A 22902-nucleotide genomic window follows, 5' to 3' on the forward strand; every position below is an offset into this window, starting at 1 on the left:
TTTTAAAGTATACAATTAAATGATTTTTAGTACACTCAGCAATGTTGTGCAACCATCATCACTAACTTTAAAACATTTCCAACCCGTTAAGAAGAAACCCTGTGCCTGTTAGCAGTCAAACCCAAAGCTACACACCTCACCTCCAGCCTCTGGCTATTGCCAATCTGCTTTCTGTGTTTATAGATTTGCCTGTTCTGGGCATATCTTATAAATAGAATAATATGTGACCTTTTGTGTCTGGCTTCTTTCGCTTAACATAATGTTTTAAAGGTTCATCTGGGGGCGCCTGGGTGGCTCAGATGGTTGAACGTCTGCCTTCAGCTCGGGTCATGATCCCGGGGTCCTGGGATCGAGTCCCGCATCGGGCTCCCTGCTCCTTGGGAGCCTGCTTCTCCCTCTGCCTCTCTCTCTCTCTCTCTCTCTGTCTCTCATGAATAAATAAATAAAATCTTTAAAAAAATAAAAAAAATAAAGGTTCATCTGTATTGTAGCATGCATCAGTACTTAACTTTTTTTTTTTTTTTTTTAATATTTATTTGACAGAGAGAGAGATAGCGAGAGCAGGAACACAAGCAGGGGGAGTGGGAGAGGGAGAAGCAGGCTTCCCGCCCAGCAGGGAGCCCCATACGGGTTTCCATCCCAGGACCCCAGGATCATGACCTGAGCCCAAGGCAGATGCCCCAGTACTTAACTTTTTTATGACATTCCATTGTGTGGACAGAGCACATTTTGTTTATACATTTATCAGTTGATGGGCATTTCAAGTGTATATTATTAATATTCCTGTTATCAGGTTTTGTATTTCTAAGCCATGGCACCCTGTCATTAGGGGGCAAAGCATACTGCTTCTATTTGGCCAAGACTCTGGGTTTCTACCACCCCTCTGGAGGAGGCAGGGCCTGTTCCTTGGATGAAAAGGAAAGACGTGGAGGCCGGCTCAAGATCCTACAGCTTTCAGGACAACCAGGGATTTATTACACCAGGTTCAGGGGCCACTGGGCCATACTAAGAAATCCTGTCTTTCGCCAAGCCAGGAATTCTGCATGGCTGCGATTGCCTCTCAGGACCCGCAAAAGGAGAAGCACGGGGCATTTGGGAGTGGGAGGGTCTGCCCCCGCAACCCTCCTCTTCCCGCGGACTTCGGAGCGTGGCAGCGTTCAGCCAATCAGCGCAGGGCGTCTGTAGTCCTGGCAACAGTAGCTTCTAAGCTTGAGACTTCAGGGTCTCTTGCAAAATTTGGAATTACTGTGTTTTGGTGCCCCCACGCAAGCGCGCGCGCGCGCGCGCGCACACACACACACACACACACACACACGCATTCATACACACTCTTCAGCGCCCACCCCCGACGCTGTGACCATGGACGACGATTCCCAGGAAACGAATGAGTCTCTGTTCCTGTCGCTGCTCGGTAAGCTCCAGGGAAGCAGCGCCGTGCAGATGCGTGCAAGTGGGGTGAGGGCAAGGACGGGGGCAAATATCTCATTGTGCCGTCCCCCCCCTCTAGATAAGGGGTTGCCAAGGAGTCGGGGGCAGGTCATGCACATTTCTCAGATTTCCATGCCCAGGCTGGAGGTGTGGGCCAAGTTGCCTTGGTCTGAAATCAGAGGTCCAATCTTTGAGCCCGGGAAAGACATCCACAGCCCTCTGGCTCGCCCTCTGCCCCACTTCTCTGCTGGATATTAATGTATTGGGGACTGGAGAAGCATGGAGAAAGCTATCAGTCCTCAAACCTTCCACGATAGCCTGCTGCTGCAAAGCCCTGCAACTTCAGAGGTGAAGGACAGGCAGATAAATGGATAATTACAGGATAAAGGGTGGATGCCAGGCCTGGGGATGACACCCAGGAATAAAAGGTCTGCTAAGTGTAGAGGATGGAGAGGAACAGTTCCAAGGTTCTGGAAGAGATCTTTACACTGGGGTCTAAATTAAGGATACAAGGAGTTCTCCATGCCAAAATGGGGAGGAAAGGCATTCCAGGCCAATAGAACCACATGCAAAGAGGCTCAGACATATGGTGTCTTCAGGAAATTGCTGGTAATTTGAGTGTTACTGGGGATGAGAGTGAGAGAGGTCAGAAGGGACAAGATCATGAAAGAACTTGTGAGTTAAGAGATGGAGAAGCCACTGGGAATGACAGTATTGTATTGGGAGCATCAGCAAATGCAGAGTGAATTGGCAGACTCAGAATACTGGAAGCACAGATTGATGAGATCTGGGGCTGTCCAAAATATCCAGACCAAAGATACTGAGAGGTGAGGGAGAGTGGTCAGGCTAGAGGGGACTAGAGGGACTCGGGGGCTGAGTGAATAGGAAACATGAAAAGAACAATCCAAGATGATGCTCAGGTTGGTAGCTAGGGTGACCTAGAGATGGAGGTGGCTTTCACAGAGATCAGGAACCTAACAGGAGGAACAGATTCAGTGGAGACAGGACATGGAAATCAGTGCAGTCTTCATTGGTTGAGTCTGAGATACTTGTAGGCCATCCAAGTGGAGATGCTTTAGGAGCAAGTGTATAGAAAGTTGCAGCTAATTTCAAGTCATAAATATTGGTGTGGGTGTCCTCAGCATAGAGAAGGTCACAGAAACATGAGAGTAGGGGAGATTGTTTGAAAAAAAGAAGAAAGCCCAGGTATAAACCTGGAAGGCACCAATTTTAAGGGGTGGGCAGGGAAAGAGAAGCCAAACAGCAAGTGGCTTGAGAGGTAGGATGGAACTTAGGGAGAGATTTGAATCAGAGCCAAGACAAGACAATTTCAAGAGAGTTGAATTGTCTCCAGATACCTGAAGGGCTGTCCCACTAAAGAGGGAACAAATGCGTTTTCTGGGGCATCAATGGGGAGGACTAGGACCAACGGAAATTCCAGGGAAATGAAATCTGGGTCAATATAGGGAAGTCTTTTCTAGCAATCAGAATTAGGCATCCACAAGGCAAAGTAGAGAACTCCCTGTCGCCAGAGGTGTATACAAACAGAGGTAAAATCTGCCAGGGTCATTGCAGAAAGAGTTCCCTGACCTGGGGAGGCAAGGGGACTAGTTAGCCTCTGAAAGCTGTCCTCACAATCTCTTGGGGACATTTTCACACAGTCTCTACCCACAACTATGTGGTGACATCTTTTACTATAAGAGCCCACATCACTTTCCTACCAATGGACACAGGACCCCAAAGATCACTAGAATGGAAGCTCTGTGGTGTGGTGGGCATGTGACCTTTGATAGGGTAGTCAGGGTGACTTTGGGGGGGTGCACTTGGGCTGAGAACCATATGGTGAAAAGGACGCAGCCAGGGGAGATCTTGGGGAATCCCATGCTCTTCAGAGGGCACAGCAAATGCCAAAACCAAGTTGGGACAGAGCTAGGAGAGTTGGACAAAGAGAAAGCAGGCCTGCACAGCTGGAGCAAAGTAAGCAAGGGGGAGAGAAGTGGGAGCAGGACCCAGGTGAGGACAGTGGTGTAGGCCATTGCAGGAGGGGGTTGCTTATTCTAGGGGCACTGAGAAGCCATTTCAGTGAAGCCATTGAAGGGTTTCAGAGGGGAGTGACTCGTGACTCTTCTGGCTAAGGGAAGATCATGGATTTGGGGTCTAGTGAGGACACAGTGCAGTGGCAAGGCCAAGGAGGAGCATATTTTGAGTGTGTGCCCATGGTTGACGTGGTAAAGTTTAAACCCCTTAATCTGGCATTCAAGATGATTCCAACTTCATTTCCCATTAACTTCCTCCTTCACACACAATGTGCTTCCAACTTGTGGAACTATAGTAACCCTAAAATCTCCAAAGCCCACCCCTAAACTTTCCCCACGCTGGCCCCTCCACCCCTGAAATCTGAATCCTTCTTGAAGGCACATGTCAATGCCTCCTCCTTCATGATGACCTCCCGGGTTCCTCCATCAGCATTTCTCCCCCAACTGAGAGCATCTTGTTACCCCTCTGGTTACCCCACCTTGTTCCATGCCAGTGCTCTGTGGTTGGGCATCCAGCCTCATTTGGATCTGCACCTGACCATGCCAAGTACTGCATGATTCTCAGCAAATACTGGTCTGATGAATGGCTACATTCTCAGCTATACCCAGCTTCTTGTCCTCATAGAAATGATAAATGGGTTGTTAAGAAGTGCTCACTTCTGTCCACATTAATGTATACTCATTATTTTATGACCATGAAAGAAATACATGGGCATTGTAAGGAGACTTAACAAATGTCCTGAATGTTCACTTTGTGCCAGGCTGGGCACCAGGGATACATGGGAACTAGGACACAGTCCTTAACATTGGAAAACCCACAGGCTGTTGGGAGAGAAAGACTCAGAAAGCATCTTCATCCAGAAAAATATGGTAAATGCTATAATGGGGATGGGCATGGGTGCTATGGGAACCCAGAGAGGGCATGAGGGTGGTGGTGGGGGGGAAGGCTTCAGGAGAGATGGTGATGCCTAACCTAAGTCTCGATGAGCATTCCAGAGAGAGGAAATAGCATGTGGCCAGGGCAAGGGGACCAAGGAACTGTAGTCAGCTCAGTTTTGGGGTACAGATACAGGGTGAGCCCAGAAGGAACAAGAGAAGGAGCCCATTATAGAGAGGCTGGCAGAGGTGGGTAGGTCTGGTGGGGCCAGATTAAGGAGATTGAATTTTATTTTGGAGGCAATGAAAGGGTTTTAAAGCAGGGGAGTCTGGGTTTTAGAAGGAAAATATGGTGACAATATTTTTAATAATAATGTTATATCCCTACTGAATTTTAGAACATATCTGTCATTCATTTGATCTATCCCAGCTCTGCTACTAGTCAACTGTGTGACCTTGGGCCTCTCGGGGCCTTAGTGCCCTTGTCGGTAAAATGGTACAATCTTAGAGCTGACCTATTAGGTCTGTCCATTTGACATCCACTCATTCACCAAATAATTACTGAGCTCCCTCCATATGTTGGCAGGTGGAGGTGCTGGGGCTCCAGCAGGGGACAAGAGAGATGAGGTCCCAGTCCATAGTCTATTGGAAAAATAAACATCAACCAAGCAATTACACCAGGGATTTCAAACACAAATGTCTGCTTGAAGCACATGTTTAATAAATGGACTGATTTATTACACCAGGTTCAGGGGCCACTGGGCCATCCTAAGAAATCCTGTCTTTCGCCAAGCCAGGAATTCTGCATGGCTGCGATTGCCTCTCAGGACCCGCGAGAGGAGAAGCACGGGGCATTTGGGAGTGGGAGGGTCTGTTGGAGACAACAGAGAATGGGAGGGACTACGGAGAGGGCATGCCCCAGCCTAAAGTAACTCAAGCTGGAAAATTTTAAGGAATATGTCAAACAAAACAGGACCCCAAGCCTCATGCAGCATGAGGGCCACCTAATTCACATACCTGTGATAAGTGGTCCAAATGAAAATATAGGTTATGTTACGCAGAGATAACATGAGGATATAACAGAGCTTGGGAGCTGGAGAGGTAACATGTGGTCTGAAGATGAGGACTGAGGAAGGGATGGATGGGGGAGGGAGCGTTTCTGGCGGATGGAACACGTGGAAAACCCTTAGGCAGGATGGAGCTTGGACCATTCAGGGATCATTGAGAGAAGGTCAAGGCATCTGGGATTTAGTAAGGAAGGATAGGCAAGTGATGAGGTCGGAAATGTTGACAGAGGAGGGTCATGGGACTTTGAAAGTCATGGAAGCGTTTCAAAATAGGTGAAGGGTGAGTACATTAAAAAACAAACAAACAAACGCTGCACTTACTATGAATAAAGCACCTCTAAAATGGACTGATTCTAACCATCTCCACCACTCAGTAAAGTAGGTACCCTCTTTCTCTCCATTTTACACATGAAGAATTGAGACGGAGATGCTAAGTAATTTGCCCAAGATCATGCAGCCATGAAGCAACAGAGCCAGGACAGGGCTGGAGCATTCTGGCTCCAAAGCCTCTGCTCGGATGATCAGACCAAATCAGAATGGCATTTTTATTTTTTTTTTAAAGATTTTATTTATTTATTTGAGAGGGAGTGCATGCACGAGCAGGGTGAGGGGCAGAGGGAGAGGGAGAAGCAGGATCCCCACTGAGCACAGAGCCTGACCCAGAACCCAGCTCAGATCCTTACCTGAGCTGAAGTTAGGCACTTAACTGACAGAGCCACCCAGGCGCCTCCCAGAATGGCATTTTTAAAAGATCATTCTGGAGGCGCCTGGGTGGCTCAGTTGGTTAAGCGTCCAACTCTTGGTTTCGGCTCAGGTCATGATCTCAGGGTTGTGAGATTGAGCCCCATGAGGGGATCCTCACTGGGTGTGGAGCCTGCTTAAGATTCTCTCTCTCCCTCTCCTTCTGCACACCCCCCCCCCCGCTCATTCTCTCTCTCTCTCTCAAATAAATAAATAAATCTTTTTTTAAAAAAAGATCATATCGATTGCGGCCGATAAGGAGTACTGGGGTGGGGTGGGGTGGGGTGGGGTGGGGTGGGGTGGGGTGGGACGAGTAAGATTAAATAAGAAAAAGCATATAGAGCTCTTTTTTTTTTTTTAAGATTTTATTTATTTATTTGACAGAGAGAGACACAGCGAGAGAGGGAACACAAGCAGGGGGAGTGGGAGAGGGAGAAGCAGGCTCCCCGCAGAGCAGGGAGCCCGATGCGGGACTCGATCCCAGGACCCTGGGATCATGACCTGAGCGGAAGGCAGTCGCTTAACCAACTGAGCCACCCAGGCGCCCAGCATATAGAGCTCTTAGCATAGTGCCTGCCACCAGGAGCGCACAATCATTATTATAGCAAAGCAATGATAAAGCCAGGCCTGGAACCCAGATGCCCTATCACCCAGCCTGCTGCTATAGCATTTTTCTTTCCTGAGGATTCTGTTAGTCCTCTTTCTGAAACGAAACTCACCCAACACTCTTCCCCCAAGGACTCTGCCAGTCTAAGACCTCGGGTGATGATGAAAATGCCAGCAAGGACTCCATATTCGATCCTGAACCAGTCACTGCCCACTGCTTCAAGCCGTTCAAGCAGAAGGATTTCCACCTGCCTCAGAGCCGCCGGCGGATCATCATCTTGCCCCAAAACAAGGATCCGATACCCATCAATCTCACGGCCCAAGCCCAGACTCCCCTACGGCCAATCTCCAGCTTTAGAGCCCTGGGAGCCGGGGACATCCCAGGGCAGCCGGAGGACGCGAGGACCTGGCTCAGCCAGAGGCTGAAACTTCGGCAGAACCTGGAGTCATTTGGCGACACAGAGAAATGGCTGCAGAACAAGCCTTGCCTCACCCCTTCAGAGGCCAAGGTCTTATACATGATCCAGAAGGAGCATGAGGCCCAGTTGCTGGCCTGTCTGACTCCTACCAGAGCCACCAAGGTGAGCCGCCCCATTTGCTGATGAAGACACTGAAGGTGTTAGGGGCATACTGTCATGGCATTTCATTCCCTTGGGTTAGGCAGGATAGGGGTCGTTCCCCCCATTTCAAAGAGGAGCAAAGAGAAGTCCCCAAAGGGAGGTGTATTGGTTGTTTATTGCTGTGTAACAAATGCCCCCAAACATTTAAAGCCGCGAATGTTTATTATCCCACTGTTTTTGAGAGTCAGGAATCTGGAGGAGCTTCGCGGCTGGCTCTGGCTCAGTCTTTCATCTCAAGTGACTGGCACGTGCCACAGACATATCTGAAGGTTTGACTGAGGCAGAGAGATCTGCATCCAAGCTAGCTCGCTCATGTGGCTGTTGGCAGGGGGACCTCAGCTCCTGGCCACGGCGACCGCTCCATAGGGCTGCTTGAATGTCCTCACCACCTAGCAGCCAGCGTCTCCCAAAGTGAGCCATCCAAGGGACTAGGCAAGGAGGAGGCCTGCAATGCCTCTTATGACCTCATCTCAGGAGATAGTAGTTTCAGGAGAATCACATGATCACTTTGACCGGATGCTATTTGTCAGAAGCAAGTCATTAAGTGTTGTCCATGCTCGAGGGGAGGGGAATCAGGCTCCGTCTCAGGAGGGAGGCTGTGACTCTATCTTAAAACCACCCGAGGAGGGATAATTCCTGGCATTCCATCTATGGGGCATTTTATTTTTTATTTATTTTTTTATTTTTTAAAGATTTTATTTATTTATTTGACAGAGAGACACAGCGAGAGAGGGAACACAAGCAGGGGGAGTGGGAGAGGGAGAAGCAGGCTTCCCACCCAGCAAGGAGCCCCATATGGGTTTCCATCCCAGGACCCCAGGATCATGACCTGAGCCCAAGGCAGACACTTAACGACTGAGCCACCCAGCTGTCCCTATGGAGCATTTTAAAATACTCATTGTTCATTCATTTGTTCATGGACACATGTTTGTTAAGGGCCAATACGTGCCAGGCAGGTGCTCCTAGTGCTACTGTGAGGATCACAGTTGTAAGGTTGGAAGAAAAAGGAGGAACTCCCTTTTATAAATACAGAAATAGAAGCTCAATGAGGCCAATCAATTGTCCAGACCTATAGAGGTAGTTAATGGAAGTCAGTATCAGAGCCCTCATCCCCCAGTGCTTGCTCTCTGTGACATTTCCTTGTAATGCAAACACTTGAAATTTCTCCCAGGTCAGGTGAAGTTGGGGTAGGAGGTCGGATAACATGGGTTTAAACCTAGCTCTGCTACTTCTTAGCTCTATGATCCCCAATCTATTAAATGGGGATAACCATTGTACCTACTTCCTAGGGTTGTTGTGACATCTAAATGGATGAATTTATATAAGGTGCCTTGGACAGTGCCGGCCATAGAATGAGCACTCAATATTATGTCTGCCATTTTGATAACTACTGCAGTCTCACTGATGTCAGAGTCAGTCCTTGGTGTAATCAGAGTCCAAACCCAAATTTCATAGGTCTAACACACCCTTCCTAACAGCAGCAGTGTCTATGAATAAGCACTAGACTTGGGTTAGAAACCCAGCTCTACTGCTCAAGGGTTGTGTGTCCCTGGACAAGTCACTTCACTTCTCTGAACCTGTTTTTTCAGTTGTCAAAAAAGGGAAAGTCATACCTAATACCTAATTAACAGCATCATTTATTCATTCAGCAAACAATGACTGCCTATCTGCCTAGGGCTGGGGGTCTTTTTCAGTAAGGGGACGGGAGGTAAGGGTATGTAACTTAAATAATTGCTTTTGAGATGTTCAGATGTTAATGGGGGAGTTGGATGACTACAGTCTGCTACAGGCCATTAATAGAGGGAGGTCCCAAACACAGAGGAGCTATAGACTAGGGAACAGAAAGGCCCTTTGTAAACTGTCAGGTTCTGCACCAAGGTAAGGGGGTATTATTCTGAAATATATATATTTATTTATTATAAAATATATAACCTGGAATTAAAGGAAGATGAGGATTTGGAGAAGTAGAGAAAGAAGGAAAGGTATTCTGGGCAGGAGGCCCAGTGGGAGCAAAGGCTGGGAGGTAGGAGGATTAGAGAGCCCTGTCTGGCTCCAGGCAGGGGCATGTGTTTTGGGGCACTGAGAGCCCAGAGGGATTATAATCCTGACTTGTCTGACAGGAGACATGTGGGTAAGAATGAAATGTCAGTTCTCCTAATGTCCAACCCTCTTGTTTCTGATGGGAAAACGGAGGCCCAAAGATGCAAAGTATCTCTGGTGACACGCAGTTGCCCTGAATCCAATGCTCCTTGCACTCCACCTTGCTGTCTGTTTAGAGCCCCTTGGCCCCTCTCTCTCCCTGTTCTAACTCTGGGAATCACGTGCCAGCGGCCTGTCTCCCCTGAATTCTCCCCCTCTGCCCCACTCTCTTGCCTCTTTCAGAAGAGCCCCCGGCCTTCCCGCCAACCTGTGCCCCAGCTCCGACTACCCAAGCCCTCCGCCTTGGCCACCTTGTACTCCTACCTGCGCAGCCGCAAGATCAAGATCCTGGAGATATTTAGCAAGGTGGACCGGAGTGAGAACCAGAGGATCTCTAGGGAGGAGTTCATTGTAGCACTGAAGGCGGTAAGTACCTCCCATGCTCCCTCCGGGCTGGCCCGGGTGGGGAAGATGTCCATGCACCCTGCCCCCGCTGCTGCCTCCACCCAGGTCCTGGACCAAATGAAAAGTAGACACAGGGGACTCAAACCATCAGCCTTGTTACTTATAAAGCCAGCTTGGAAAATGTAGCATAACTTGTGGTCACATCAGACCCCTAAAACCACCCCTGCATGGATCTGACCTTGAAAGCCCCTCTCTGAGTGGAAAGCCTGCAGAACCGACCCCATAACCAGTCAGCTGCATGAGGTATCACCGTCTTGCCCATCGGACCCCAGAACTGCTCACAGAGATGGCTGGGCCTTCAGTCTTGCCTCTAGAACCTTCTAAACCTTCTCCAATTGTCACTGGCACATGATCATATAAAGGTCTGTTAAAATGCAGCTTCTGACTCAGTACCTCTGCACAGGGCCTGAGATGCTGCATTCTAACAAGCTCCCAGTGATGTGTATGGTACTGGCCCACAGGCCACACTTTCAAGGGCTAGCCAAGATTTTAAGTTAATTATAAATAAATAAAATTTTAAAATCCACTTCCTCGCTCACACCAGCCACGTTTTGAATGCTCAGTAGCCACACGTGGTGAGCAGTTCCTCTATTGGACCGCACAGATATAGAACATTCCATCATTGCAGAAAGTTCCATTGGTCTAGTAGGGGTCTACTAACTATCACTCAGAAGTCAAATCCAGCCTGCCTCTGTTTTTGTAAATAAAGTTTTATTGGAACACAGCTACACTCATTTGTATGTATTGTCATGGCCACTTTGATGCTACGTTGGCAGAGTAGAGTAGTTATGACAGAGACCATATGGTTCATGGAGCCTAAAATATTTACTATCTGGCCCTTTATAGAAAAAGTTTGCTGACCTCTGGTCTGCATGAAGTAAGCTTTTATATACTTTGAATACAAGCTACCTTTACAAAACACTTTAGGAAGCTGACTGGTACATCTTTTATGGTTTTAAATCATCATCAGTTTTTACACTGTTGTTTCATAACATGTACTCATCTAAACAACCTTTCAAAACATGAAAAAAAAGATAAAGCATTTTTAATCATCATAATCAAAAAAGATAAAATATTACATCCTTCCATCCCGGGAAAGTTCTGACCCTCTTTAAGGAAAGCTCAGTGAACTATGACTGCAGTCTAAAGAAGCTGAGGAACAAAATTATATTTCCTTTAAAACTTTTCTTCTTGAATATTTGGTTTTGATGGCAAGCATTATACTACAAAGTTGCTCACTGTCCCTCAAAGAGTAACGTGCTTTGTACTTCTGATCCTATTTTACTTCAGTTAAGGGAGGCTTATGTATTTCTCATGGACAAGGATGGTAGACGCGAAATCCTTTTTCCAGTCCAAACTGGGAAAACTGGCATTGAGATTGGTATGGAGTGGGGTGGTGGTCCGGAAGGAAGAAGTAGCAGACTTTGCAAAGATGGTGGCTTATCTGGATTGGGTTTTGAAGGAGAGATAGGAGTTCTTCAGATAGGTGGAAACGCCTGAATAAAGGCAGAGGGTGAGAAAGCGCAGAGTGTGTTCAGGGCCTGGGAAAGGGCTCTGAGCTCCTGCGGCAGAGGCCTTGGGCATGAGCTGAGAGTGGTAGTGGATGGAACGAGAAACTATACAGGAGAGGTGGGGCCAGGCTGCTATGGCTTTGGCCATACAGGCAGGATGTTTGGATGGAGCCCGCCCACCTTTGTGACTTCTCCTCTCTCCTCAGATTGGAGTCCCTCTGAAAAACCAGGAGGTGGAGGATGTTGTGATCTATCTCAGTTCTCTGGGAAAGTGCAACGGCATCACTATGGATATCCTGGTCAACAACTACAAGCAGTGGTCTTTGGCTCAGCAGAGAAGCACCCTGTCAACTGCAAGGGAGTGTACGTATCCATCCCCACCCCCATGTCTCCATTTCCCCATCCTGGAAGCAAGCATGAGGGAGGCAGCCTTGGCTTACTTCTTGAGTGTGTTCTCCAACTTTGGCTTACCATAGGTGGGCCAAGCCTTTGGAATTCCCAGGCCCAGCGATCAACTAAAGAGTAGATATTCTCTCGAGTGCCCACCTACCATGTCTTTTCGAAGATGAATGAGGCCCAGCCCTTGTCCTTTTTCTTTTCTTTTTTTTTAAAGATTTTATTTATTTATTTGAGAGAGAGGAGAGAGAGCGCCTGTGTGTGAGTACAAGTAGGGGGGAGGGGCAGAGGGAGAGGGACAGGGACAAGCAGACTCTCCGCTGAGCAGGGAGCCTCACATGGGGCTTGATTGCAGGACCCTGAGATCATGACCTGAGCTGAAGACAGACACTTAACCGACTGAGCCACCCAGGCGCCCCGGCCCAGCCCTTGTCCTTAAGGGAGGATTTTCAAAAGGTGGTTTCAGCCCACCAAAGCTTACCTGATAGACTGAAATCTGACCCACACAGAAAGCCCTTCCATTTGTAGTGGGCCCAAGGCCTTCTTACTATTAATCTATATTTTACTGATAAAAAGTTAACTAAAGGGGCGCCTGAGTGGCTCGGTTGTTAAGCGTCTGCCTTCGGTTCGGGTCATGATCCCAGGGTCCTGGGATCGAGCCCCACATCGGGCTTTCTGCTCAGTGGGAAGCCTGCTTCTCCCTCTCCCACTCCCCCTGCTTGTGTTCCCTCTCTGGCTGTGTCTCTCTGTCAAATAAATAAAATAAAATAAAATAAGTTAACTAAAATTAAAAAAAAAACAACTATAAAAAAAACCCACTAAAATTCAGAAACCGGAATTAACACATGTTTAGAGTTTACTGGAAAGTCTACTTTGATATCTACTATCAGAGATATTAGCAAGGTTGCTGTGAACAGTTGTGTGAGTTGTGCACAGCTCAAGTTCCATTTGCCAGGCCATGTGCTTGTGGAACCACATCTATCCAGATATAGCACAGAGGCAAATCAGAAATGGACTATCCATGGTGCTGGCTATGAATTTACTCTACAACACAAGGGTACATCATGGTTCTTTATAGCTTAGTGCCATTGTTGTTGTAAAAAAAAAATTAAAATTGAACAACTACGGATAAAATTAAAGCCTTCTTTAAACTTCCACCCAGGGCACCTGGGTGGCTCAGTTGGTTAAGCGACTGCCTTCGGCTCAGGTCATGATCCTGGAGTCCCTGGATTGAGTCCCGCATCCGGCTCCCTGCTCGGCAGGGAGTCTGCTTCTCCCTCTGACCCTCCCCCCTCTTATGTGCTTGCTCTCTCTCATTCTCTCTGTCTCAAATAAATAAATAAAATCTTTAAATAAATAAATAAATAAATAAATAAGATAAACTTCCACCCACCATTCCAGAGCCCTCCCCAAATGTAACCAAATATAACATATAATAACAAGTACAACAATATAACATATCCCCAAATATAACCTTTCTTTTTCTAAATAAAATAAATCTTGCTTTGCCCCCCCCCTTCAGGCTGGGAGGAGTTTCATTTCAGACATGTTGGTGTGGGGTGTTCCTTACCCTTTCTGAGGTCATGTGAGAGCCCTGCGGGCGGGGGCTAGTGGAGGGGTTTCCTTACCCACGTGAAGATTTGGGCCAGGGCCTCTGGAGCTCAGGTCCCACTGAGCTGGGCGCTGAGTGTCCTCACTAGTTGGCTCTTTTGGAGGCAACGGGCAGCTCCCATAGAGACGCTGTTCCACAGGCCTCCAGAGCTTCACCCACAGTGCAGCACAAAAAAAGGTCCTGTTTGCTGTTTGGTGGAAACAGGATACTAGAAGATGAGAGGGGCAACAGGAAGGCTGGGGCCATGGTGCAGGTGAGGGAGGAGGCGGCCTTGCATGAGGGAGGCCATAGTGGAGGAAGAGAGAAGGGTACCTTCAAGGTCCATCTCATATGGCACTGACCGGCTACATGGGAAGTGAGCAGAGGGGTGGCCGGCACCTGCTTGGTCACATCAGTTAACTGCTCGATGGATTCCCTAGCTGGGCCTCCTCTCAGTCTCTCGGTCCTTTCAGATTACAGATCCGCCAAGCACAGAGGTTCCCCACAGAGTGCACCCAAGAAGCAGATGGATTTGGCCCCAGAGCCTCGCAAGATGGACCTGCTGACTGTGCCCGTGGTCGACACCCAGATGGAGGCGCGGCCCATGACTCTGGAGGAGATGGAGGATGTTGGCAAGCGGTACCGCGAGAGGAAGCGGCAGCACAAGGTGCCCGGGCCAAGGGCAAGGGCATGGGGCTGGGCTCTCATTCTTTACCTGTGACTTTGCATCCTGAGACCAGCGCTGAGAGCTGCATCTTCATCACAGCTGGAATCCAAGTGCCCGGCACAGGGCCTGCCACCCAGTGGGCACTCCAGAAACACATGCCCAGTGAAGGAAGAATGAATGGCATGAAGGAATTCACCCAACAAATATTTTTTTTTTTTAAAGATTTTATTTATTTATTCATGAGAGACAGAGAGAGAGGCAGAGGGAGAAGCAGGTTCCCAAGGAGCAGGGAACCCGATGTGGGACTCGATCCCAGGACCCTGGGATCATGACCTGAGCCGAAGGCAGACGCTTAACCATCTGAGCCACCCAGGCGCCCCCACCCAACAAATATTTATCGAGAGACGGCACTGGGCCAGGCACTCTTTCAGCAGAAAACAAAACAGCCCCTGCCTTCAGGGAGGCAGACAGTATTAGTATTATACTATATATAAATGCATATTTTATTATATACAATAAATAGAATATAAAGATATATTATAATACTATATATTAAATTAACTATATATTAAATATAATAATATAATAAATATATAAATATATATTCTATTTATTATATATATAGGCATTGTAAGTGGTGCTATATCAACTAAGATCTGATTCACTTACATGACAAGAAAACCCCAACATCTTTGAGCAGGGATCAGCAAACTTTGTAAAGAGTCAGGCAACAACTATTTTAGACTTCTGGGGCTCTATCGTTTCTGTGGCAACTACCACCCAAAAGCAGCCACGGATTGCAGCCACTAAACAAATGAGTGCCTCTGTGTTCCAAGAAAAGTGTCTTCATAAAAACAGGTGCTGGGCCAGATGTGGGTTGTGGGCTGTGCTTTGCTGACTCTGGTGTTAGATGCTGCGAAAAAGATAGATTTTTTTTTTATTTCCTTGCAAATAAATAAATAAGAAGGCCCAAAGTGGCTCCGCATTCCGCAGGCCTCTTCTGCTCCGCTCTGCCATCCTTGACACGTGGCTTCCACCTCAAAGGCACAGATGTCTGCACCTAATTTAAATCCTGGGGCAGCCAAACCCGTGGATGCCATGGTTCACTAGGACATCTACTTTGTACCCTACTGCACACGTGATGCAGTGACGTGCAGCCCCGCGTGCGGGGCTATGCACACCGCACTGCTCGCCTTAACTGGAGCCATTCAAGCGCTCCTGGGGGGTAACCTTGACCATGTGTGGTTTTTCTCCCAAGTCACTGCCTTCAGAGCCTGAACTTTGGTCCCACCCTGCATCCTTTGCCATTTCCCCTCAGGGGGGAGAGGGAGGTGAGGCTCCACGTCTGCCTTCTGGCCAGGAAGAAAAAGACAAGGTGGAGGGAAGTGCGTGCCAACCTCTGTTCTCTTTGCAGCTCAAGATCCCCTCCATCCAGTACATGGAGCGGTGCCGCCTGGTGCGCAGTGGGAACAAGCACTTTGATGAGCACTGCCTGCCGTCCACCATCCACGGGGAGATGAGGGAGCTCATCAACATGTCCCGCAGGGACACCTTTCTGGTCTACCTGCAGTGCTACAAGCTCTGTGAGTACTATGGCCTCCCGCTGACAGAGGACGTCCTCATGAAAGGTAAGGGCTTGGGCGCCTGCGTGGCTCAGTTGGTTAAGCGACTGCCTTCGGCTCAGGTCATGATCCTGGAGTTCCGGGATCGAGTCCCGCATCGGGCTCCCTGCTCAGCAGGGAGTCTGCTTCTCCCTCTGGCCTTCCTCCCTCTCATGCTCTCTGTCTCTCATTAAAAAAAAAAAAAAAGAAAGAAAGGTAAGGGCTTTCGGGGCTGGCCCGTGGGAGCTTGCCAAGAGGGCCCAGAACCCAGGCGAGGGTGGCGTCCACCTGAGGTTTCTCCCTCCCCAGCTGACATGCACCCAGCTAAACTGCTGGAGACTGTGGTGGGGACGTTGAAGGAGGGGATGGAGGGGAGGAACAGCCCAGTGTGTTTTGCTGTGAGATGGGATTTCTAGAATCCTGGAGGTACCCAGGCTCCACAGACCTAGAGGTCTGGGTTCCCCCAACTGAGCTGCTAAGCATTCTAGAACAGGAGTTTGGGGTGAGGGAGCCCTGAAGTTGAGCAGAAAGGAACAGTCCCAGTTTCAAAGAGGGAGATCTGATAGAAGTGATAACTGCTACGCTGTATTGAGCTTTTCCAAAACCACTTCCTCAGGTCAGGTCTGCTTCTTGGTTCTTCTGCAGCACAGAGGTAGGACTGCACCAGGGGCCAAATTCTGCTGAGGCCCTTCGCTCTCTGCTCAGACCCCAGGACTGGGCCCTGAGATTTCCACACTGGTCTCACCCTCTGTTTGAGGGAGAGCTGTGTTTCCATATATCCAAGCAGGATCTGAACCCTCCCCATCTCTGGGTAGAGCATGTGCTTCTGAGAGATGGGGATGGGGATGGGGGGGTGCCCTATAAGCCCCCGATGACCACACAGCAATGCTGGTGCCCCAAATTTGTGAATTTATAAATTTAATGGGCAGGTCCCACTTTGTGCTTTAAAAGCACAAAAGAGCAAGCCGCGCTTGAGGTCAGCGTTTTCCCAAGTGGCCAGGAAGGAACCATGGCCAAACTGGGAAGTGTGGCTTTCAGAGAAAGGGGCACACAGACAGTGGTGTGACTTCCCTGAGAATAAGTTAACCGTCACAACTGACTGTTTCCATCTTTTTCCCAAGAGAGACAGAAGCAAGTGCATAATACATAGGGCCCTAGGTCTTGTATTAATTTGCTCAGGCTGCCACAATAAAAATACCACAGACCAGGTGGTTTGAACAACAGAAATTTGTCTTCTCACACTTCTGGAGGCCAAGATCAAGGTGCGGACAGGGCTGGTTTCTCCTAAAGCCTCTCTCCTGGGCTCGCAGGATGGCCACATTCTCGCTGCCTTTTCACAGGGTTTCCCCTCTGCACACTCATGCCCCTGGTGTCTCTCTTGTGTCCACATCTCCTCTTACAAGGACACCAGTCAGATCAGATTTGAGCCCACCCTCATGTTAGCCTGCTCACCTCTTAAAAGAGCCTCTCTCCAAATACGAATTCTGAGGTTTTGGGGAGTTAGGGCTTCAATATATGAATTTGGCCTTGGGTGGGGGGACACAACTCAGCCCATAACAGGTCTGTACAACAGCGTGTGGCCAAAAGCCTCCAGAAACACAGGCAAACCAACCTAAGTGGTCATTGTCTCCTGGGCGTGCTGCACCCCCTCACTTGGGCAGCCACTTGCTGCCCACCTGGGCTGGGAGGGCAGAGGCAAGAAATCCTGCAGCTCTGGACACGGACTTTTTGCCACATCATCCTTCCTTCCTCCTTCCTCAGGGAGCCTCATCTTCCCTGATTGTGTACATTCCCTGGTCTTGGCTAGCGGTGAAGCTACAGCTAACTGTCTTCTGAACGCAGGCAGGCTTACCACACATGCACCCGGGGCTGCCCTGTGGGCCAGGCCTTTCCTCTGGATGTGCCTCCTTTGTCCCCTCGGAACCCTGAGCCGCTACTGATTCCCTCCACTGCTAGATTTTGCTAGCTCCTGGGCCTGTCAACTGTACTGGCTGGAAGGATCCTACTCACGGGCACACAGGAACATCCGTGGGTGGCCTTCCTTTTGCTTCTGATTGTTCTAGATGGAAAAAAACTCTAGTCCATCTCTGACCACTATCCTGGCCACTATCTATTGGCTGTCTCTGTGACAGAGACCTGCTCCTGCTGTGAGGAAAGAAACTCAAACGTTGGGACTTCTGGGTCTGTGTTTTAGACTAGAGCTTGGTGGGCTCCGATTCCAGGCCTCAAGCTCAAGGGCTAGAGTTTTAAAACTTTGAGGCATTTTCCCTCTCCCCAGTGAATACAGCTTTATTGTTTTTCTCCCCCCCAATATTACAGATAATACTTGCTCACTTAAGCTTTTTTTGAAAACAGAAAGATAAAAATTTCCCCAGCTTGAGTTGACACCATTAATATTTTACTGATTGTCCTTTCACAGACCTCTTTTTCTTTTCCATTTATACAAAATTTTTATGTAAATTATTTTTAAATTTTATATATATATCTTTAAATGTAGTTTTAAAAAATCTTGTGTACCTTTTTAAAATGTTGATGTTGCATATGTCCCTTCCCTCTCCCCTCAGATAACCAGCATTAATAACCTGGAGTGTAAACTTCCACTGCTTTTTTCTAGAATATGAGTTAGTCACGTGTTACCATCTTGGGACAAGCACTGCTCAATGGCTGCAGGAAGACAGAGCCCAGTGTTTTTTGTGCTCTGACTTCTTAGAAAAGTCTCCCGAGGATATCTGTGAGACTAATTCTAGGGGAGGAGAAAACTGTCATCGACTAGGTCTAAGTTAACCTAGTGAAGTCTTGGGTGAATCTCCCCTCCTCCTGTGGGTTCCTGACCAGCACAACCTCTGCAGAGTGGGACATGGGGCTGCACGCCCCATCCTAACTGCACCCGGGCCTTGGGGCCGTGGCTGACCTGGCTATAAACAAACTCCCCCATCTGTAGTCCAGACAGCGACCAGCCCCACTTCCTGACACCACACTATGGTTTTATACCACATCACCATTAGGGGAGGGTAGGGGGAGAGTCTAAGGGACCCTCTGAACTCCTTTCACAACTTGCTGTGAATCTACAATCATTTAAACAGAAAAAGTTTAGAATGTATATAAGAAAAAATCTTTTCAAACAAAAATGTCAATTAAAAAAAAAAACAAAAACCCTCCTCTGCCCCAAAGGCTCAGGGCAGAGAGGGGTCCTGGGCTGACAGGTCACATTTCTCTTGCTGCTTGCAGCCCTGCTGTACCCGGGGGACAAGATCATTTTCCAGAAGGACCAGGTGCGCCCGATCCGACAGCCGGGAGGCTACTACTCAGACCTGAAGATCTTCAGTCCCAATCTGACCCTGCTCAAGTTCCAGGGCTTCAGCGAGGCTCTGGCTAAGAAGGCTGACAAGCTGAGTGTCAGACACCCCCCCGCCGCCGTGTCCCCTGTCATTTGCCTTCTGTTCTGTGCCGCTCCTTCAGCGCTGGGGGTGGGATGCTGGCCTATTTGAGGTGTCATGGTGTGCCAGGGCCTGTCCAAGCATGCCCAGCATGTCCAACCCCACTGGTCACCTGAGGTTGGCCGATGTCCGGTGTCAGCTACTCTCCGACCACATCCTACATGATCTCAAGCTCTCTAGGAAAGACGAAAAAGAGGGCCTTCTTCGAGAAACAGGGAAGGCCCTTCACAAATCGTGGGCCAGCTGTCAGGGGCCCTACAGAAGACAGGGGTGGCAGTCCCTTCTTTGTCCTGCCTTCTCTGGCAAGAAGTGGGCTTGCAGCCCTTAGGAGAAGGAAAAAACTGCACTGGGGCCTGTCGCTGAGCCTCAGACCAACCTGAGTCCTCTATAAGGAAATGTCCTTCTTTGGAAGGAGGTGACCCCTGGGCAGGTGAAAAGCCAGCATCTATTGGTGACTGCAGATTGGAGAATGAGCAGCATCCCCTAGGAGGGATGGGGCTAACGTGGGATGAGGAGGGGCCAGCTGACCACAAGGGGGAGGGGATAAGGAACTGCCCACATTCTAGATCTCTGCTAGATGCCCACGGGGGCCATGTGGCCAGAACGGATAGGATGCAGCAGAGCCAAGTGGAAATCAGACAGGCTGCAGGTTAAGTGGACAAGATGCTTCACTGTTTGAGCCTCAGCTTTTCATTTGTTAAATGCGCATACCAGCTCCTGGGTGGCTGACTTCCATTTCTGCACCATGAACCTAGGGAGTGGGTGGGAACCTGAGAAAGGGACTCTTGTCCATGCTTAGGTAGGCCACAGCCATAACGGATAAAGAGAGGGCCCGAAGGGCAGGGATGGATATTTGTTTTATCTTGCTACTTGAATTGTGTTGTCAAAGATTCTGAGGCCAGATGCAGGCCTTCTGGGAAAGAGTGCTGTCTGTGGTCAATTAGTGATGTCTGCCAGGCCCAAGATTTGGAGAGTTAGTTTTCACCACTCTTGTTCCAAAAGCTGGATTCAGCCTTGGCAGAGGAAGTGGGAGTCAGGGGCTCCCAAACAATTCAGATTATTGAGCATCTCTCAGCTACCCCGGGAGGTGTTTGTTCTGGGTAATAAGAAACAAGAGGCTCTGCAAAGGGAAGTGACCTGCCCAGAGTCACCCAGCCAGCCAGGTTGTGAGCCCAGGCCTGGCTGACCAAGCCCACTGTGTGTCCCACTGGAGCATGGAGAGGCAGAGTCAGGGTCCCACCTCAGGTAGAAGAAACTCTCCTTTTGGAGCTCTGGTTTGGACTCACAGACAGGCCCACCCACATGTACTATCTGAGGCCCCATTAACTTGGATTTCCCCTCTCCTGACAAGAGAACTTCCTCTCTTATCCACTAGGAAAACATCGAAGAAAATCAAGAAAATACACTTTAAGGAGTTTGAGGAATTCACCAGGTCTGTAGCAATCATCCAACTCTGGAAGGGGGTGGGTGGGAGGGAGGACTTTGGAGGAGGGGCCTGAGACTCTGCATGTTGCATGGTGCACAGTATCTAGGGCTCAGTGCCCAGGAACTGAGAAGGAGTAAAACTCTTAGAGTGCCAGGCAGACACTGCCGTGGTGTGTTCTGTGTTTTAGCTCATTTAAATCCTCTTAACAACCCTATAGAGTGACTCTTGGCATACCCATTTTACAGAAGAGGAAACTGAGGTACAGAAAAATTGATCTTACTCAAAGTCACCCATCTATTAAGTGGTGGAGCAGGGATTTGAACCCAGCAATGCTGGCTCCAGAGGCTATACCCTGACCCTCACATGAAAATGGTGTACACTTAAGAATATGGGTTTTAGGGGTGCCTGGGTGGCTCAGTCATTAAGCGTCTGCCTTTGGGGGGCGCCTGGGTGGCTCAGTCGCTTAAGCAGCTGCCTTCAGCTCAGGTCATGATCCCAGGGTCCTGGGATCGAGCTCCGCATCAGGCTCCCTGCTCAGCAGAGAGCCTGTTTCTCCCTTTCCCTCTGCCTGCCACTCTGCCTACTTGTACTCTCTATCTCTCTGTCAAATAAATAAATAAATAATATCTTTAAAAAAAAAAAGCGTCTGCCTTCGGCTTAGGTCATGATCCCAGGGTCCTGGGATCGAGGCCTGCATTGGGCTCCCTGATTGGCGGGAGCCTGCTTCTCCCTCCCCCACTCCCCCTGCTTGTGTTCCATCTCTAGCTGTGTCTCTCTCTGTCAAATAAATAAATAAAATCTTAAAAAAAAAATTAGAGGCAGCAGATTAGGCATCAAGCCCGCGCTCTGCCACTTGCTCACTGCGTGGCTTTGGGGAAATGACTTATCCTCCCTAGGCCTTCAGTCCTCACTGGTAAGGTAGACAGGATAAGAGAACCCACTGACCGCATGGAGCCGAAGGACTTAGCTCAATGCTACCCCTCCACTCTGGTCACAGTTGGTCTGCTCTGCTGAGCAGGGGCCCTGGCCCTGGCTAGTCTGCCATGACACACTTCTGTCTTCTTTTCCAGGAAGCTGAAAGTGAAGAGCCCCACAGGTCCACAACGAACTCACCCCAATTTCTTCTGGCCGGGTCACCTGCTGGACAAGCTGCAGCTCTACCTGCCCACTGTGGCCGTGGACCGGAGCCTGGCACTCTTCAGTTGTGTCCAGCCCCAGCCCCATGCCTACTCAGCCACCTACCACCCCGACCACTGGTGGCCCATTGGGAACATGAACTACATGACCTGTGCCTATCACGATGCCCCTAAGGTCTACTACATCAACTAGAGTGGCCAGGTGTTGTGGGATCCAGCCATCCTCGGGCTGTGGCCTGTGCCTTTCGCAGCCCAGAGCCACAGTCACGGGGGAAGTGTCGAGAGCCAGATAAAAGAAATCCTTTCAGTGGAATGGTGTGGAGCCAGCTCTCGCTAGAGCAAAAGTATCCAGGGTCTCAGAGGGCAGATGTACCCGGGAAAGAGATGCAGTTTCTGAGTATTTCCCTGTCTTGACTTCTGCCCTTTTGAAATAAACCGGGTTGGAGTTTTTTTCATGTCACCTGTGATCCAGCGGATGTGACTTCTTGCTCAGGAGCTGTGGCCAGACAAATGTTTGGAAAGCTGGGGTCCTGAGCCCGGGGCACTAGAGCAGGAATATTCCCAGGGATCCTGACAAGGATGCCTGCATGGCACCTCCAGCTTCTTGTCCTAGGATCTCAGGGCTCATGGGAAAGCAGCTGGCACTGTGGGTACCCTGTGCCCTCCTCTGTGACATACAGTGGCAACGGGTCTCTCATCCCCCAAAGATGGAGCCATTTTGGTTACTGCTTCTCAAACCTCTTGGGTCTTTCACAGTTGGGAGACATGCTCTCTAGTTCATGAGCCCTTTGATTAGCCCACCTGACCCCATCAAGACCTTTTCCTTCACAATGCACATAATGTGGGCTGCTATTAGGCTAAGTGATTTCATGCTCTGCATCCCACCTGACTTCCCAGAGCCTGCAGGATAAACAGGATTCATGAGGTTTGGTATAGTCCTAGGCACAAAGGGGTGCCAGTCTCAACCTTATTGCTTGCCAGCTTTGTGACCTCAGACAAGACATTTCACATTTCACTTCTCTGGGTCTCCTCAAATGCCCCTACCCTTTACAGTCCAAATCTCCTGAAGGATTTGTCAACCCTTTCTTCCCTTCTCACTTCTCATCCAATGAACAACACAATCCAGTGTAGCTTCTGTCCCCATCTGGTCCCTGGAACT

General features: G+C 49.1%; 1 protein-coding gene across 1 annotated transcript; it reads left to right on the top strand.

Moving 5' to 3' along the window:
- The first annotated feature begins 781 nt into the window (after positions 1-781).
- Positions 782-22818, top strand: EFCAB12 (EF-hand calcium binding domain 12). Its single transcript, XM_034998184.1, has 9 exons — positions 782-1411; positions 6887-7335; positions 9757-9939; positions 11696-11852; positions 13950-14143; positions 15558-15771; positions 18973-19132; positions 20557-20613; positions 21678-22818. Exons 1-9 carry the CDS (start codon positions 1360-1362, stop codon positions 21934-21936), a joined length of 1725 nt encoding a protein of 574 aa, XP_034854075.1. The 5' UTR covers positions 782-1359; the 3' UTR covers positions 21937-22818.
- The last annotated feature ends 84 nt before the right edge of the window (positions 22819-22902 follow it).

The sequence above is a fragment of the Mirounga leonina genome, unplaced genomic scaffold, assembly GCF_011800145.1.
Source record: "Mirounga leonina isolate KUSES-001 unplaced genomic scaffold, KU_Mleo_1.0 Mir_94, whole genome shotgun sequence".
In the NCBI taxonomy this organism is placed as follows: domain Eukaryota; kingdom Metazoa; phylum Chordata; class Mammalia; order Carnivora; family Phocidae; genus Mirounga; species Mirounga leonina.